At 37.9% G+C, this 18427-nt stretch overlaps 1 protein-coding gene across 1 annotated transcript in view; it reads left to right on the top strand.

Annotated features, from left to right (window-relative positions):
* The window catches only part of LOC107714421 (semaphorin-5B-like), a 119169-nt gene that overhangs the window by 71034 nt on the left and 29708 nt on the right, over nucleotides 1-18427 (top strand). Inside the window, exons 6-8 of the mRNA XM_016520255.1 lie at nucleotides 520-618; nucleotides 709-922; nucleotides 8492-8777. Coding sequence (XP_016375741.1) covers nucleotides 520-618; nucleotides 709-922; nucleotides 8492-8777 — 599 coding nt within the window. The remainder of the gene's footprint in view (nucleotides 1-519; nucleotides 619-708; nucleotides 923-8491; nucleotides 8778-18427) is intronic.

Genomic DNA, 18427 nt, shown 5'->3' on the forward strand with positions numbered 1-18427 from the left:
TTTTTTTTTTTTTTTTTTTTTTTTTTTTTTTTTAATGTATCCTATTATGGATTTAAATTTAAAAAGATAATAATTCGTTCCAATTGGAATTGGTTCTAAATTATAACGGACATACCATTACCATTTCTTTAAGATATTTTGATGCAAATGTCGTTTTCCATAGTATAGATGACTGGATGATTTGCCTGGTTTGATTTACAGAATCCCACAATGCAATGTGCCTAAACTGGAGTTTCTATTTCCACTATGGTTCATGAACCAATGTCTGCTGAAACTTCTTTTTCTTGAAATCTTTCTCATCTTATTATTTGATGGGGCTGTAAAAAGTTAATTTCACAGAAGTCATATTCACAAAATTACTGAATTAAACATGTAATGTAGTGAATTTATGTCACAGCTTTGTAACATACTGCTATTTGCATATATTTTCAATTACATATTTTAAATTGTAATCAGTACCATAGTATTTTGAACGTGCCACTGCTATTGTCATACTGTCAAGTGCATCTGCCCCTGCAGGTGGAGTGTCAAAACTACATCCGGGTGTTGCTTGTCAACAAGACAGAGGTGATTACCTGCGGTACCAATGCCTTCCAGCCCCTTTGCATCACCAGAGAGGTAAGCATCTATCGGTTAAATGAGCTGACAAAACTGGAGTTTTTAATCAAAGTGTGTGTGCGTGTAATCCATATCGTATCTTCCTCTCAGGCAGGGAACATGGGCAGAGTGTTGGAGAGGGTGAATGGAGTGGCCCGCTGCCCCTATGACCCCCGTCATAATTCGACTGCTGTGGTGACCGAAAGCGGAGAGCTGTACGCCGCCACGGTCATCGATTTCTCTGGCCGGGACCCTGTTATCTACCGCAGCCTAGGAGGAATGCCACCTCTGCGGACCGCCCAGTACAACTCCAAATGGCTTAATGGTACATTAAACTCATCATCTCATGTCTGATAGTCTCATATTCCAGAGATCGTCTGAAAAGTTTTGACATTTCTCTTGATGTCCTTCCTTTTTTCTGTCCTGCTAATATGCAGCCAAATAGCTGAATGTTGTTCTTCAAATGAAAATTGTTGATGAGACGTTATTTAATTTTGTGTAAATGCTAATAGCACTCCCCCATAGGAAAGAAAAGTTGTTTCCCCTAGACAACAAGATTAAATGGAAATCAAACTGTTATTTTTCTTAAGTCTCCTGCTTCTCATATGTTTTTCTTAATAAAAAAAACAACAACAATAATCTCCTCGTTTCAGTATAGATCTCAAAATTTCACAAAGTCTGTGATCAAAAATTTTCCAATTTGATCTCAAACATATCTCATCAAACATTTCCTATCAGATGATCTCTGTTGTGCTATTTGTGTGTATTTTTTATCTGTATACTCTCTGTATATTCTTACTGTATCGTCTCATTTTTGTCTTTCACACAAACTTTAGGAGAAATATCTGAGCAGGGTTAGGGATATTGTCAAATAAATTAAACCTAAAACCATAAAAATATGGTTACTTGAAATAAAATAAACCTTAACTGAAATAAAAAAATGAACTAAAACTAAAAACTAAAAAAATTATAAAACACAGCAAAATTACTAAAACATTAACTAAAATTAAGATGAAAACTGAAATTATAAAAATAAAAACTAATTCATAATATTAATAAAAAAATGTAATAGTATATAAATGATACAAAATCATTTTATTCTGCAGGTGCTGTCCATGTCAGTGTTCTTTTAGTATCATTGATATACTATTTATGTTTTTGTTAATATTTTGAGATAGATTTTAATTTTATATATATTTTTAATTTATAATTGGAAAGTCTTAGTAATTAGTATTAGTAATGTGTTTTTGTTATTTGTATTAGTTTTTGTTTTTTCAAACGTCTATAAGGTATTTATTTATTTTTATTTATTAGTTTTAGTTTGAGTTATTTTAGTAATTTACCTTAAACTAAACAAAAGAGAGAGAGAGAGAAATGTCACTTTGGCAAGTAGCTGAAGTAAAATATATATATATTGTATTTTCAATTAACATTTATTTCATTTCACATAGCTAAATGTTTTTTATGGTTTTAGTTAACTAAAATAACCCTATTCCATGTTTGCTCTGACCCACTGTAAGTTCCTATATGATACCTAGTAAAAAGTGAGAAAAGCAAAGTTGCCCTCCCACAATTGTTTCTTTTGCGTCGAAGGCACTTTTTTAGAGCAGCCCTGGCCTGTCAGGGGAGGAACCAGTCAAACATAGAGACAAACGAAACTCAGCACACTTCCTGTGCAAAGTCAAAAGGTGTCAATAATCTCCCAGCTGCTGACACTTTGCCTTTTCCCATAGAAAATTCATTCAACGCCAGTTGAAATGGAATAAGCAGAAAGCCAGAGATGTAAGTCATTCAGTGAGGCTCCACTGAGGAGATGTCAGAGGGTAGTTGAGGTGAAAGGAGAAGGACATAGACAAGGGTTGGAGAGTTAGCAATGGTAGTGCAAGTGTAGGACTGGGCAGAGGAGACGAACATTCAGGCATCCAGCAGTGTAATTATTCCTCATGACTGAGAGAGGGTGAAATTGCAGCTGCAACGCTTCATGTCACCCAGTCGGCCTGTAGTTCCACTGTAGGTTCACTCTTGAGGACAGAAAAAGACAAAAAGAGGGAAGCAGGATTATTGAGGCATGCACATTTACCTGCATTCTATGGACACATATTGACCACATTTGAATAAAATCAGCACAAGAGAGCTTAAAGTTAATCTGAATTGCTATTTTACTTCCATAATATGACAAAATTCAAAGTGAAAGAGGATATTCAACATGAAGAATTACTTTTTTCCATTGTGAATGTTTAATCATAAAAAGTGGCATTACATGAATTTTGAATTAGCTAAAAAAAAAGCGGTATTTGTAGCTAAAGTAGCTATTTGGCTATTGGGTAGCAACTTTATTGAGTGGTTTGCTAATATTTGCACAACTGAATACTATTTCTCTTCAAATATATCTTTTTCCAGTTTAGTGTGGTGTGAAGTGTAGCCAAGTATGGTGCCCCATACTCGGAATTTGTGCTCTGCATTTAACCCATCCAAGTGCACACACACACAGCAGTGAACACCCGGAACAATATGACAAAATTCAAAGTGAAAGAGGATATTCAACATGAAGAATTACTTTTTTCCATTGTGAATGTTTAATCATAAAAAGTGGCATTACATGAATTTTGAATTAGCTAAAAAAAAAGCGGTATTTGTAGCTAAAGTAGCTATTTGGCTATTGGGTAGCAACTTTATTGAGTGGTTTGCTAATATTTGCACAACTGAATACTATTTCTCTTCAAATATATCTTTTTCCAGTTTAGTGTGGTGTGAAGTGTAGCCAAGTATGGTGCCCCATACTCGGAATTTGTGCTCTGCATTTAACCCATCCAAGTGCTCACACACAGCAGTGAGTAGTGAACAAACACACACACAGACACACACACCTTGAACACGCGTCCGGGCAGCCATTTTTGCTGCGGCGCCCAAGGAGCGTGGGAAGCGAGCCGGCGCGCTAGTCAAGCTCCAACAGTGCGGTTTTAGAACGCAGCTGCCTAGCATCCATCTGGCGAATCTCCATTCCCTTAATCCCTACCCAACAAAACGGACAAACTTCTCCTGCCCTCCCGAATAAATAAGGATTTTTCAAACTCTGCTGCTCTTTGTTTCACGGAAACCTGGTTGAATAAAGCCATTCCGGACAGCGTGTTACATCTGCCTGGCTTTCAGCTATTCAGAGCTGATCGCGACGCAAAATCAGCGGGGAAATCGCGTGGCGGCGTGACATACTTTTGCATCAATGAAAGGTGGTGTACAGATGTAACAGCATTGAAGAAGATGTGCTGTCCCGATCTAGAAGCACTCTTCATCATCTGTAAGCCTTTCTTCTCGTCGCGGGAATTTTTCTCGTTCATTCTGTTTAGTGTTTACATTCCTCCGCGAGTACACGTGAGCGCGGAGCTACAACTGCTGGCTGATCAGATCACAGTCACAGAACAACAACACCCAGACTCTGTCATAATCATTCTCGGGGAATTTAATAAAGCAAACCTCACACGTGAACTGCCAAAATTCAAGCAACACATTACATGCCTCACCAGAGACAAAAATATTTTGGACCACTGCTACACCACAATAAAGGCTGCATATCGCTCCATTTCCAGAGCAGCTTTAGGACTCTCTGACCACTGCCTGGTTCATCTTCTCCCAACATACAGGCAAAAACTTAAATCTGCTAAGTCTGTAGTAAGGACTGTAAAGAGATGGACGAACGAATCTGATTGGAGTGTTTTTGAAGCTGTTACTTCAGCTGCTCTGGACGCGTTCACAGATTCTGTGACATCCTATATCAGTTTCTGTGAGGATATATGCATTCCTACCAGGACTTATTTAACATACAACAATGATAAGCCATGGTTCACAGCAAAACTCCGACAGCTTCGTCAGGCCAAAGAGGGTGCCTACAGGAGTGGGGACAGAATCATGTACAGTCAGGCCAGGAACACAGTGACAAAGGAGATTAGAGTGGCTAAGAGGAGCTACTCTAAAAAGCTTGAAAATCTGTTTTCAGTCAACAACCCTGCTTCAGTGTGGAAAGGCCTGAAAGACATTGCAAACTACAAGACCCCATCCCCCAGCACTGAGGCGAATCAACAACTTGCTGAAGACCTGAATGAGTTTTACTGTAGATTTGAAACTCCCGGTCTCACACCCAACACCCGTTCTGACCATCTCTCTACACAAACATTAACACCTCCATCAACTCCCTTCTCCCCCTCCTGCACTTCGGATCAGAGAAGATGATGTGTGTCAAATCTTCAGGAAACAAAAGAGAAGGAAAGCACCAGCCCCAGACGGTGTTTCACCAGCCTTTCTAAAAACCTGTGTTGAACAGCTGGCCCACATATTTTCAAAGATCGTCAACAGATCACTGGAGCTGTGCAAAGTCCCTGCCTGCTTCAAACACTGCACCATCATCCCCATCCCAAAGAAACCCAAAATCACATGACTGAATGACTACAGACCTGTTGCCTTAACATCTGTGGCCATGAAGTCATTTGAGAGACTGGTGTTGGCTTATCTGAAGAACATCACTGGACTCTTACTCGACCCCCCGTAGTTTGCTTACCGAGCAAACAGATCCGTGGATGATGCAGTGAACATGGAACTGCATTTCATTCTGCAGCATCTTATGTGAGGGTCCTGTTTGTGGACTTCAGTTCGGCCTTCAACACCATCATCCCAACACTCCTCCAGACCAAACTAACCTAACTCTCTGTTCCTAGCTCTGTCAGTGGATCACCAGCTTTCTGACAGATAGGCAACAGTTAGTGAGACTGGGGAAATTCAGGTCAAACAGCCACACCATCAGCCCTCAGGGAAGCGTTCGCTCCCCACTGCTCTTCTCCCTGTACACCAACACCTCTACTGACCCCTCTGTCAAGCTTCTGAAGTTTGCAGACGACACTACAGTCATCGGCCTCATCCAGGACAGTGATGAGTCTGCTTACAGACAAGAGGTTGAGCAGCTGGCTGTTTGGTGCAGTCTTAACAACCTGGAGCTTAACATGCTCAAATCTGTGGGGATGATTGTGGACTTCAGGAGAAACCTCCCAGCACTCCCCCCAGTCACTATCATGAACAGCACCAGTAGAGTCATTCAGGTTGCTGGGCACCACCATCTCTCAGGACCTGAAGTGGGACACATTGACTCCATTGTTTAAAAACTTCCTTACTTCCTTACTTCCTTTGCCAGCTGAGGAAGTTCAATGTTAGCGGGATATGGACTCAGTAGACATGAAGTGTGAATTAAAAACGTATTTCTGTACTGGGGGTCAGTGAAAAACGGCATGAACCTCAAGGGTCTACAATTGAATCCATCCGGACTGTTATTATAACGGTTGTGCCAGGTGCTGACTGAATGTTTTTTAAACACTGAACCCATGTGGGGTCGTACCCGAAGTGAGATATGATATTATTGTAGCACAGCTCTGATTCAATGAGAAATATCATCATCGCCAGCAGCGTGGCTATTAGCGCATGCCTCTCTCCTCTGGTGCTTATTGGGACTTGTTATTCACTTCACAGCTTAGTGTTTTTCCCTGACTGTGGCTCGCAGATAAACACACACATACAAGGACCCCTGATGGAGTGGCGGTGTGGAAATGAGGCAGTATTTACGTTCAGCATGGAAGAAGGAAAATATCGTTTGTCATATTCAGTCCCTCACAAATCAGCACACTCACACCCTGCCTGTTTCAGCTTAGAAAAAAAACTTGATGAATTCATGCAGTCACTGGGAAGTAATTGTTGTAGTGCTGAATGCATCAGTATTGGTATTCACTGTATCTCTCTGACCACTTCCTTTACCCTGATCTGTGTGGAAGTGTAGTTATGAGGTCTCATTGAAACTGAAAGCTGAAGAATTGTTTGTTCACAACAACAATCCCCTATTGGTGCATCTGGACAGAGAATTTAATCTTTGTTATGGTTCACTGCTTACAAAATGCACCATGGTACAGTGAGTCAGTACTGCATACTATGATAAATATTCATATACTAGTGTATTTTCATGGTACCAGATACTTAAAATGCAAACCAAATAAGCATTAGACTACTCCAAATGTTATTCAAAATACTCCAAATTCATATCCAAAATATAATAATACCATAATCATTTTTGGTACTTTTTGTTAGTGAAAATTCATCATCAGTCATAATTTATTCACATTTAAAATACAGGTATGAATCAGATAATACCATATTATATACAGTACTGTTTAAAAGTTTAGGGTCAGTAAAATGTAATGTTATACTGCCAAAGGCTGCATTTATTTTATTGATAATACAGTAAAAACAGTGAGGATCATTCTAATATGCTGATTTGGTGCTCAAGAAACATTTCTTCTTATTATCAATGTTGAAAACAGTTGTGCTGCTTAATATTTTGTGGAAACTGATACATGTTTTTCAGGATTCTTTGATGAATAGAAAATTCAAAGAAACAGCATTTATTTGAAATAATTTAAAAAGTCTTTGCTGTCACTTTAAAATGAATTCCTTTATATTAATTAAAATAATATAAGAAAAATTAAATCGTACTGACTTTTGTTGGCCCCAGACTTACACAGTAGTGTAAATTGGTACACATTCATATACCACTGTATTTACATGGTGCTTTAATGTCCAAAAATCATGATACTGCTTAGTACGTCTAAACCCTATGGAAGCCCGTTTCCGCCACTGAATAAAAAATAAAATAGGTAATTGCGACTTTTTATCTCACAATTCTGACTTTTTGTCGCAATTACCTTTTTTTTTAAATTTTTTTTTATTCAGTGGCGGAAACGGGCTTCCATAAAACCCTGTCTTTACCATGATACAGTAAAAATAAAACATGGTAATGCGAAGTCGCAATTACCTTTTTTTTAAAAAATTTTTTATTCAGTGGCGGAAACGGGCTTCCATAAAACCCTGTCTTTACCATGATACAGTAAAAATAAAACATGGTAATGCCATGGTATTAGTAACCCAAACTTTAAAATGTTCTTCATTTACTCACCATGATACAGTGATCAAGTGTTAATACCATAATATTTGATATATGCCATGGTACATATTTATATACCAAAGTATTCACATTGCCCACCAAAAAGCATGATATGAACCTGAAATAAAGTATAATTTAGTGTATTTTTTTATTTTATTTTTTTTCTGCGCTAAATATAGCATAAAGTCACGTGGGCTGCGTTAATTATACTTTTTGTGATTTCAGTACATGGTACAATGCACAAAGGTCCAGTCCAGTTTTGACCGTAACTTCTGTTGCAGTCAGTTTATGCAGATAGAGCAGTATCGTTTTTTTCTTATGCATGCAGAGTTTTCTCTGGGCTGTTTCTGAGTCTGTGTCCACTGAGGATTTTTGGTATTTATTGAGTTTAAAATTGAATCAAAAACAGTTATGGCTATTGATGCCTCTCCTGGGCTTCACAGTGTAACCGTAATCTCATTCTTGTAAACTGCTGCGATGGCCTCAGCAGTGATTATAGTCATGCCTATTTACAGGTGAATATCTATGGCATGCATTACTGGACGGGCTGGGGAATAAACAGCCCTTGGGGCTAAGACATTATTCAGTGTGTGATATTAACTCTGACTAATGCAATCCAGACCAGTGCCACCTGGACCAACGGGACAGCTCTTTGTATTCAGAATAATTTTTGCATGTCACATGCACACAGTCTTCTGCTCCAGTCCTAGGTAGTCATAAGCAGATATAAGAGTGGCATAAGAGTGGAATTAAGAAATTCAAGGAAAACGGATGCAGGCCAGTTTGCTATGGAAGTAAAGTAATTGTTTTGCCGTTTAAACCACTTTATGCTGCATTACTGAGAGTCCTGCTATAGATGTACCCATTTGAAATGCTTGTTGTGCCTGTAAGGTGTTTAGCCACGCTTTTTTCCTTCTCCTTCAGAGCCTCACTTCATCTCGGCTTACGACGTGGGTCTTTTCACCTTCTTCTTCTTGAGGGAAAATGCAGTGGAACACGACTGTGGTAAGACCGTGTACTCACGGGTGGCGCGGGTGTGTAAGAATGACATAGGAGGACGCTTCTTGCTGGAAGACACGTGGACCACCTTCACAAAGGCACGACTCAACTGCTCACGGTCGGGAGAGATCCCGTTCTACTACAATGAGCTACAGAGCACCTTCTACCTGCCTGAACAGGATCTCATCTATGGCATCTTCACCACCAACGTGTAAGTTTAGTAATCTAACACAACATTAGCATAATTTTGTGTAGATGTCTGAGTGAGATGTTTTGAGATGAGATGAGTTTTTTTACAGTTTGACCAATTACGGCAGCTAAAATAAACACTTTCCCTTATACCCAGGGGGTTAATTTGTGCTGGATCCTGGCGGAACAGGATCCGGGACCTATCGGTTTTTAAGTCTCTGTGTTCTGGTACATGCAGTATCTCTCATCAGAAGGGCATTTTGGACGCTTCTGATGAGAGTTAAACAGAAACTGTTAAACAGAATATTAGTTGTGATGACAGAAAAGGGAAGATTAGTAATACTCATGGTCACAGTAAAGATACTACCATGTTCTTTTTGCCCTCCCGGCTATAAATATGCTATTTATATTAATGCAATATCAGGCATTATTTGTGAATAACACGTCCCCAGTATTTAGCAGTCTTTATCTTCCTCTGCTGTGCTGTGTATGTTGTTAGGATGGCAAAAAGTTTAAAAATACAATTTTTAGTCTGGTCTGCCTCAGTGGTGTAATAACAGTGCTCACCAAAGTCAAAATGATTGAGACGGCCGATCAAATCAAAGAGATGCTTCAGTTTTAACTGTGTAAGAGCGTGAGGTAATGCAAGCAGCTTTACATTTAATCATTAAATGTTTCTTAAATTACTGTCTGGCACATCTTACAATAGCAATCTTAAAAGACTGGCAGGAACAAACTACTTGACTTCTTTAGTCAAATTTTGCCATTTTAAATTAAAATATATTATTTACATGATTGTGGAATTCATAAATGAATGTGAGTAGCATAAAATTATTTTTGCCACAATATTTATATCAACCAAATTATTTGAAATTGATGCCTGTAGGCCCCAGCTTGGTAAATGGGGATTGGAGTACGTGGCATGTTATTCTGTGTATGTTCTGGGACCTGTGGCTGCTATGCTATTTGTGTTCTGGCACCTTCCGATTTACAAATTAAGCACTGCTCATACCAATGATTAAATTGTAATCTTAAATCTTGATGGACATATAATGTCCATATATACACACTTAGATAGTGAGTGTGTAGGAAACCTGTGCTTTGCAAACCCAAATAGCTGTGAATATCATTTATTAAGATGAACAGTTTGAATTGCACCTTAAGTTAACAGGTTAAGTCTGTTTCAGTGTGTTCAAGAAATGTGAGATGGCCTTAGAGAGTAGTACAGGAATATGTTGCATCACATCCACCTCTGTTACTAATTAGACAGAAAATAAATTAGTGCTAGATTTACAAGTATATTTTTGCCCTTAATTACAAGTCACTTTGCTAACAAAGTATTTGCTAAGTATATGAATTTAATATAATAATGAATTAACAGCTAAAAAAGGTGCCAGCTGTCACAGACTTTCTTAATAAATCTTTAGAGAAATCTTATTTTTTACTGACAGTCAACAAGCACTTCTTTATATTCATCTTGCTGTTCAAAATTTTACAGTCACATTCTGCATATATTACATGCTGATAACCGCAACAAAATCTATTCTATCCAACTTAGTTGTGCAACACTTCTTAGAGATTCTGTCCTATAGGATGAATCACTAATGCATTACTTTCAATTAAAACATCTACTAAATAAATAAATGTAAAAATTTTTGTTGAAGTATACCAGAAAATATGCATAATGTCCGCTAGTGGTCAACCAAAATTTTTTATCTATCACTTTTATCACTACTTAACGGTATACTGCAAACAACCTCTCAAATATATAGCAAGTAGTATGGCAGTGTAAACATGAATATCCTCCCTCTCTTGCTCTCCTTCCCTATATCTCTCTCTCATTCTCACTCCTTTTATCTCTGTTTCTTTTTTTGTCTCTTTTCCTGTCCCCTTTCACTCACTGCCCCAGTAGGAACGGAATATGGTAATGCAATCAGAACAACAGAGTCTCCATCTGTCTGTGGTAAATTGAACACCTTAAGCAATGTTCCCTGGGGTTTGGGGCTGCAAAACAGGGAGGGTGGGCATGGGAGGAGCGGAGCGAGACAGAACGCAAGAGAGCAGTAAAAAATGCCTGCAAGTGTTAGTAGTAGTTTGTCCCGAGGTATTGGCAGCGTGAGAGTGTACTTTCATTGATTTGTCTGAAGGTGTCAAAGCAGTATATGTCCTTATACTGAGCTTACAGACAGTAATAGCGATCTAATATAAATTAGATGCATTGTAAAAAGCCTCTTAAGGTAAATAACTTTTTTTATTTTGTATTTTTAAGGATATTATATACAGACCTTTTATTTTTCTTTCCCTGTTTTGATTTTTTAACCAAAGTAACATGGATATATAAGCTTTTCATTGTTTGGCGTGGGCTCCTCGGCTCTTTTATGATTATTATTGTTCATAAATTTAACTTGAACATTGGAATGTTTTATTAAATTGCGATTTCTGCATTTTATGAAAGCAATAGAGGTTGTACTTTGCAGTGAATTTACCACAGTTTTCTAAATTGGTGTTCTGTAGTGGCTAAAATCACTATTTCTCTTTATTTTATTGGTTTACTACATGGCTTACTACATGGCTCTCTTGATTCTGATCGGTCAGTCACAGCATTTGGTGATCAAATCTTTTGTATAATGACCATTTAATGGGATAATTGACTTTGGCAAACATATTGTACTGTAACTATGCTAGTTTCATGTGTCATGTATCACTCAGCGGTCAAGTCAAGTCACCTTTATTTATATAGCGCTTTATTCAATACAGATTGTGTCACAGCAGCTTTACAGTTTTAAACAGGAAAACATGTGCTGATAATGCAAGAGGACAATAGAAAACAGTCAGTTTATCAGTTAAAGTCAGTTCATTGTTGAGTCAGTGATGTCATCATCCATCATCCTCTTCTAATGGTGTCTGTGCAGTCAAGTCAACAATGTTGCCAGAAATTGTGTCCCCAATGGTGACAGTGGCAAGGAAACTAAACTCCATTGGTGACAGAAATGGAGAAAAAAAACCTTGAGAGAAACCAGGCTCAGTCAGGGAGCCAGCATGGTGTGGTTTAATTCCAGGCTGCAGCGCACATCAGATTGAGCAGAGGATTCATCTGGTAATCATAGTCTTGTGCTGATGGCCGACAAGGTCTTCACAGAGGATCTGTCTTTAGAGTTTGTCTAGTTGACATGGTCTCCGCTGACTTTCAGGGCTGTAGAGGTCGTCTCTAGGTGCTGATCCACCATCTGGTCTGGATACGGACTGGACCCAGGTGACTGCAGTGGTCTCTTTGTTCTCATTTAATTAAATGTAGGATTAATTTATAAACCCCTGTCGACCCTTTCTGGGTTTATTTTGTGATCGTACTGGCTGACTGGAAATCTTCCCTTATTTGTGACCTATCATATGTTTTGGTGTGAGGAAATGTTTATGGAAACACATTTCAAAGTATTTTGAAGTGGTTTCTTCTTTATTTTAGTAGTTTTTTTTTGTTGCTTTTTTTAAATTAACTTTTTGAAGGAATAGCTATCACCCTCATTTCTGTCAATCAACTGCATCTTTAACTGGGTGGAACAGACGTTTTGGCAGATAATATGATGACAGGCAACCCCTCTGGAAAACAGATCCAGGGGTGTGAATGAATACGTCTATCATGAATACACACACTTTCATGCCTGAATTACAACAAACACAGAATAACAGCCAAGTGCATCTCTTTGCTCACTGTGATACATCATGACACAATCCACCTTGAAATTAGTTTTTTGTACCTCGTAGCAGGAATCTTCAATTCAAGTTTATTCCATGCATATTTCTTTCATGTAGATGTATGGAGGGGATGGTATTAAGGGATTCTGCTTTCTGTTGTTTTTCATCTCTCTGAAACTGAAGATGTTATGCTACAGCGTTTTAAATAGCTTTAAATATAAATATTGTGTAATCTACTTGCATTTAAATATTTAACATAATATAAATATTTAATAATAATATTTAATATAAATATTTATGGCATTTAAATATAAAAGTCCCATAGAATATGCAATAGAAGTTTACAGAAGTTAAACTTCCAACCTGGTCTCATGGCAAAAACGTACCCGGGGGCACATTTTCGCGAGACGCGAAATACGTACCAATAATATCACTGCAGTTTCCAAAAGAAATGAACACTAGAGGCAGTAAAACTCCGACACCTTTTATTCCTTTTCACACACATTTACAGAGTTTCGATTAATAAAGCGTAATTTTACAGTTGGATATTTGAATTCTGAACCGCCGCAATACTACCTGAAGCAACGTAATAAAAACACAGCAATACGTACCTTTATCAACGTAATAAAAACGTGCCAGGGTTCACGTATTGAACCCGTGTTTTAGCGCCACTCAGTGGACATTTCTCTTTGAAACTGCGGCGAAACGTGCAGTAAGGTACGTAAAAACGGTGTTGCAGAAAAGTACCCAGAGGTACGTATTTTTATGGGACTGGGTTGCAACCCAACCCAACCCAAACTTCTGCATTTACGATATATATTTCAACAAATTTGCAATCTTGGCAATAAAGTTGCTATGTATTGTTCTAAAATAATTAAGTACATGCAGATGTATTAACTATCCGATTTTGATAATTAGTACTTTTTTAAACAAATGCTTGAGTGCACATTTTTCACAAGGGCACATTTTTTCACTAGACTACGTAAAAATATTTATTAATAATCTTGCCTCAGTCCTGGCTGTGGAAGGTTGCTGAGCTGGCTCTTTGTTTTTTTGCTGCGATGCAGGTATTCACTTAAGTTGAAACACTGAAGTAATGTATTTTCTTTTTTTCCCTTTTTCCCTTGAGTGCTGTCCTACTTTGTCTTAATCAACTTTATGGACCTCTCGGATGACCTCAAATGACCCTGTGCTTTTTGACATATTGTCTATTCTGTCATCATAACTCAACATGACTTCATCTAAATAAGCATGTGATCTACTGTACGTGCCGCTTGGAAAGCTCCGAAGTCATCTGCTCTCACAGTGAGAAGACTTCATTCCCATATGTTGCGTGTAATACTGAGCATGGCATGGGATTTGCTAGAGTAGGTGACTTTGCAAAGGGTTATAGGACGAAACTCTGTACTTTACTTTTTACACACCTCAACAGCCTTAAAACTGCACCATCATCCGTGTGAAAGTCACATCTGCACAAGCATAAATGCAATAAACGCCACCGTGACTTAGCTTAGGTATGCATCATTTGACCAGACAGTGCATTTATGCATTTTTATGTATGCATGTATACTATAAACCTTGCTCAAACATGCGTACTGTACACTACACTTGCTGTTGTACTCATTCATTTTTAGCTCTCTGACTAGTGCTTATAAGACTACATTCACACCTTGACAACATACAGTACAGTTGAGGTCAGAAATATTAGCCCAGGTTTAGTCATTTGTTGGTATTTGATAAAATCCATAATGCCATGTATCGGAACAAGACATTCTGGACCTCTGGGAGAAAAAAAAGGTTCACAATATTAAATATCCAGTAATATATTTAACCGTGGGCATGGGGTACTTTTTATTCCGGTGTATCCCCATGTGTGCCAAAAAGCTCTTTTTTTTGTTTCACCATAGAACCTGGTCCAGTTTGAAGTCCCAGTAATGTCTGGCAACTGAATATGCTGGAGTTGTTTTTGATTTAGAACAGAAGATTTTTTTCTTGAAACCCTCCCAAACAACCTGTGGTGATATAGGTGCTGTTTGATTTCTATTTATTTAGAGGCTTTCTGACCACAATACTCGAGTAATTTCTGCAGTTTTCCAGTTGTTATCCTTGTGTAGTCTTTGGCCTCTCAAACTCTCCTCTTCACCGTGCATTAGGATGATAGAGGCACATGTCCTCTTCCAGGTTGATTTGTAACATCTCCAGTTGATTGGAACGTCTTAATTATTGCCCTGATGGAGGAAGTGGGAATGCTTTACAATGCTTTAGCTATTTTCTTACAGCTACTTTCTAATGTGTGAACCTGAACAATCTTTTACTACACATAAGAACTATATTCTTTGATTTTACTCATTGTTATGGATGATTAAGGAAATCTGGCCTTTGTGTTACCTCATAACACAATTTTTATACTCCTGTGAAAGGAAATTTATACTCCAGGAAGTCATGGCTGGACAGTTTCATGATCATTGTCACCCTGGTGTGCTAAACAATGCAAATGGGAATATGCTTCATAGATATTTTATTCATATGAATTTCTAGCGGTGCTAATAATTGTGGCCAACCTGTATTGGAGAAAAACATTTATTTCATAATGTGATTTTTCCCACCAATTTCAATTGTTTTACTTCAATGAAAGGTTAGATTTTTTTGAACTTTTTAATGAAAGATCAAAAGGATAAACCATGCACATTTATTTTCACAGACTTCTTTGCTCATATTTATCAAGGGGGCTAATAATTCTGACCTCAACTGTATTTACTTAACATGAGTTTCAAATCCTACTAATCCTGTCCCTACTGTACAGCAGCTTACAGGAATGAATATGTCCAAATTACCAAAGTCACAAGTGTTTTGTAAAATTCAGAATTGAAGCAGATTTGGCTCACTTTTAATTTGAGAGTATGAATTTGAATTGAATTAGTCACATCCAACGAGAAGATAAATTGTTAATTGAATTGAAATGACGGGTGAAGTTGACTCTATTCTAAAGGAATTAGAATGATTATTTAAACTTTTTTGTCATTCTTATACTTATCATCCTTGGTGTGAACTGGCCTTAACTACAGTGACTGAATAAGAAAGAGTAAGCAGCTGGATCTAAAACCTTCGGAATATTGCTCTGTATGATGGGCACATTGCACTGTATGATGTGATTGTATGAAATTTGAACTGCATGATGTGAACTGTATGAAGTTTGGTTATAGAATGTGGTGTCACTTTTATTTATAATTACACTTTTGTAAATGTAACTGTATTTAGAAGTCTGTAACAGGACTGGCAACTGTATTCTGCTGCTGTGTGAAGAAGATATATAGACAGTCAGCAGGGAAGCAGCTCTCTAGCTGTTTCTTGTCTCTATAGAGGTAAAATCTCAAAAAAGCAAAAACCTTGTAGTCTTTCATAAAGTTTCAGAGTCTTGCTTTTGAATGCTAGAGTGAAAGAGGAGAAATAGCTTGAGATAATTGGCTGTCCTGTCAGAGCCTGCTCTGTCCTCGCAGCCTAGGGCTGACCGGATTAGAGCCCATGTTTCATCTGCGCACCAGCCTTCTGAGCAGCACTGCCAAGAGCCTCTCATTTTACCACGCTAACTTTCCATGTTGAACCCCTCATATGTAATGTCACCAGAGTCGAGCTGCAGAACCAGGCTTGAATCATCTTCAAGTCCATGCCTCACCAGGCCACATAACAAGAGCCTGAGCCAGACACCAGCGTCTGGCAGGCCGAGTCCCCCTCCTGGAGCTTGTTCCCATCTGTCTGTGGCTCCAGCGTTACCGCCACAGTTATTGCTGCTCATTTATGTGCGGTCTCAACAGTTACAGCACACAACAATACATTTGATAACAAGAATAACTTCCCATTTTGAGTGATCCTCACTGTTGACCTCAAAAGATCCCATGCTATTTTTCTTGCACGTGTGTAACTTGTGACATCTAAATAGCTACAGTATAAAATCTACTATAACCTTCATAGTCACCTGCTGCCGCAGATGGAAGACTTGAACTTCCAATAGTGAGGGCTATACATAGCATGTCATTAGACTTTGTTAGTGTAGGTGACCTTTAACACCAGCTGCTTGTCATACTTATAATGTTGTAAGTATAAACAGTAATGCAGTGTATACTTGGTTCAAAATGAACTTTTTTGTCAATGAGTATTTTTTTTTTCATTATTTTTATTGTATATTTATATGAAAGTGAACGCATTTACAGTAGTATATTACAATATAAAATTCAATATTAATAAATTAAAGGTGCAGTAGGACATCTTGGAAAATGCTAACTTTAGCCTCTCTGGTATAAATACATGTAAATACATTAAAGACCACTTAACTTAATGATTGCTATCGGGATGTGAAGAGACTTTCAACCAGCATAACAAAAAATATTTCTTAAGACAATCACCTAATGCACCTTTAAACTGTACATAATTTTCTATTTTTATAAATATTAAAAATATTGTAAATATTATAAATTATTTTTGTTTATTATATAAATGAATACAAATATAAATAAAAAATATAAGTAAAAATGTGTATATATATTTGGCTCTGGTCCCTGAGGGCTTCTGGCATGCCTCTAAGTCTGTCTATGGACATACTGAAAGCTCCGGGGACATTTCTCAGGGTAACAAGACAAAACTCTTTCCTTTCTTTGTCACTTCAACAGCTTCTGAAACTGCACTGTCATCTATACAAAATTCAATGTGAGTCTGGTAACAAGAATAACCACCCAATTCATTCACTGCAGAGCTCATCTCTGCTCCTGACAGCTTACTTGGATCTCTGGGCCACCTGTCACTCAAATCGATGGAGTTAATTAAGTCACGATGCTTTTGAGAATGTTTCATGCCAGAAGAAGCTGGCAAGATCTGCCTGGCTTAACTGATTATGAACTTTTATGTTTGTCTCAAGATTCTAGATTTGTATAACTGTCTGTGCAGCCTTGAGGCCATGGAGTGTAGAGGGTCTAACAGCTGTATGCTGTGTGTGGGAAAATACATGCCGCCATATTATTTTAGAGATCAACAATTCTTTTTTCACGACGGTACTGATACTTTTTTTTTTGTCTGTTTGATGATTTTTAATTGTTTTATTTTTTGCTTTTTGACAAAATAGTTGTTAGATTATAGAACAAAAACTAATTAAAGGGGTGGTTCATTGCGATTTCACTTTTTTAATGTTAGTTAGTGTGTAATGTTGCTGTTTGAGCATAAACAATATCTGCAAAGTTACGAAGCTGAAAGTTCAATGCAAACGGAGATATCGTCTTTTAAAATTCTGGCAGTTTAATGCCTACAAAAACGGCTGGTAGGGACTACAACAATCTACTTCCAGGGTTCGTGATGTAACAAACCCAGATAAACCCCGCCCTCAGGAAAAGTCAGCAAAGGGGAGCTGCGCTGCTTTAGAGAAGAGGAAGAGAAAACTAGAGGTGCAAGTAAAAATCTATTCATATATGAATCGTGATTCTGTCTTCTAACGATTCTAATGGATTCACAAGTTTCAAAATCAATGTTCTAAAGCAGCGGTTCTTAATACTGTTCCTCGCGTTCCCCTGCTCTGCACACGCTCTGCATCTCTCTCTCTCTCTCTCTCTCATTCAGATCACCAGCTCAGCTCAAACAATGAACTGTTCCAATTATACAATAATTTTCACATAGCTATATAAGAAGCATTAAACATGGACGCGCATGCGGTTGCTGTACTGTATTAAAGCTTTAATCAGGATAAAACCGTATATTAAAAGCTAACATAAGCAGTAGCATTTACAAATAACAGCGTATCTAAAAGTATGAGACAACAACAAACAAAAAACATAGGCCTACCATTAAAAGCCGTGCTTGCACAGGTTCTGCACGATCCTCTTCAAAAATATCCTCTGCTTCTCAATCGGGCTCAAACTGATAAGCGATACTAACAACGCCTTTGTTTACAATACAACCAGAGCACATGCCGCTGAGGTGAGGGGCGGGACGTTTAGACAC

This window comes from Sinocyclocheilus rhinocerous, unplaced genomic scaffold, assembly GCF_001515625.1.
Source record: "Sinocyclocheilus rhinocerous isolate Xijiao unplaced genomic scaffold, SAMN03320098_v1.1 scaffold12, whole genome shotgun sequence".
Taxonomy (NCBI): Eukaryota; Metazoa; Chordata; class Actinopteri; order Cypriniformes; family Cyprinidae; genus Sinocyclocheilus; species Sinocyclocheilus rhinocerous.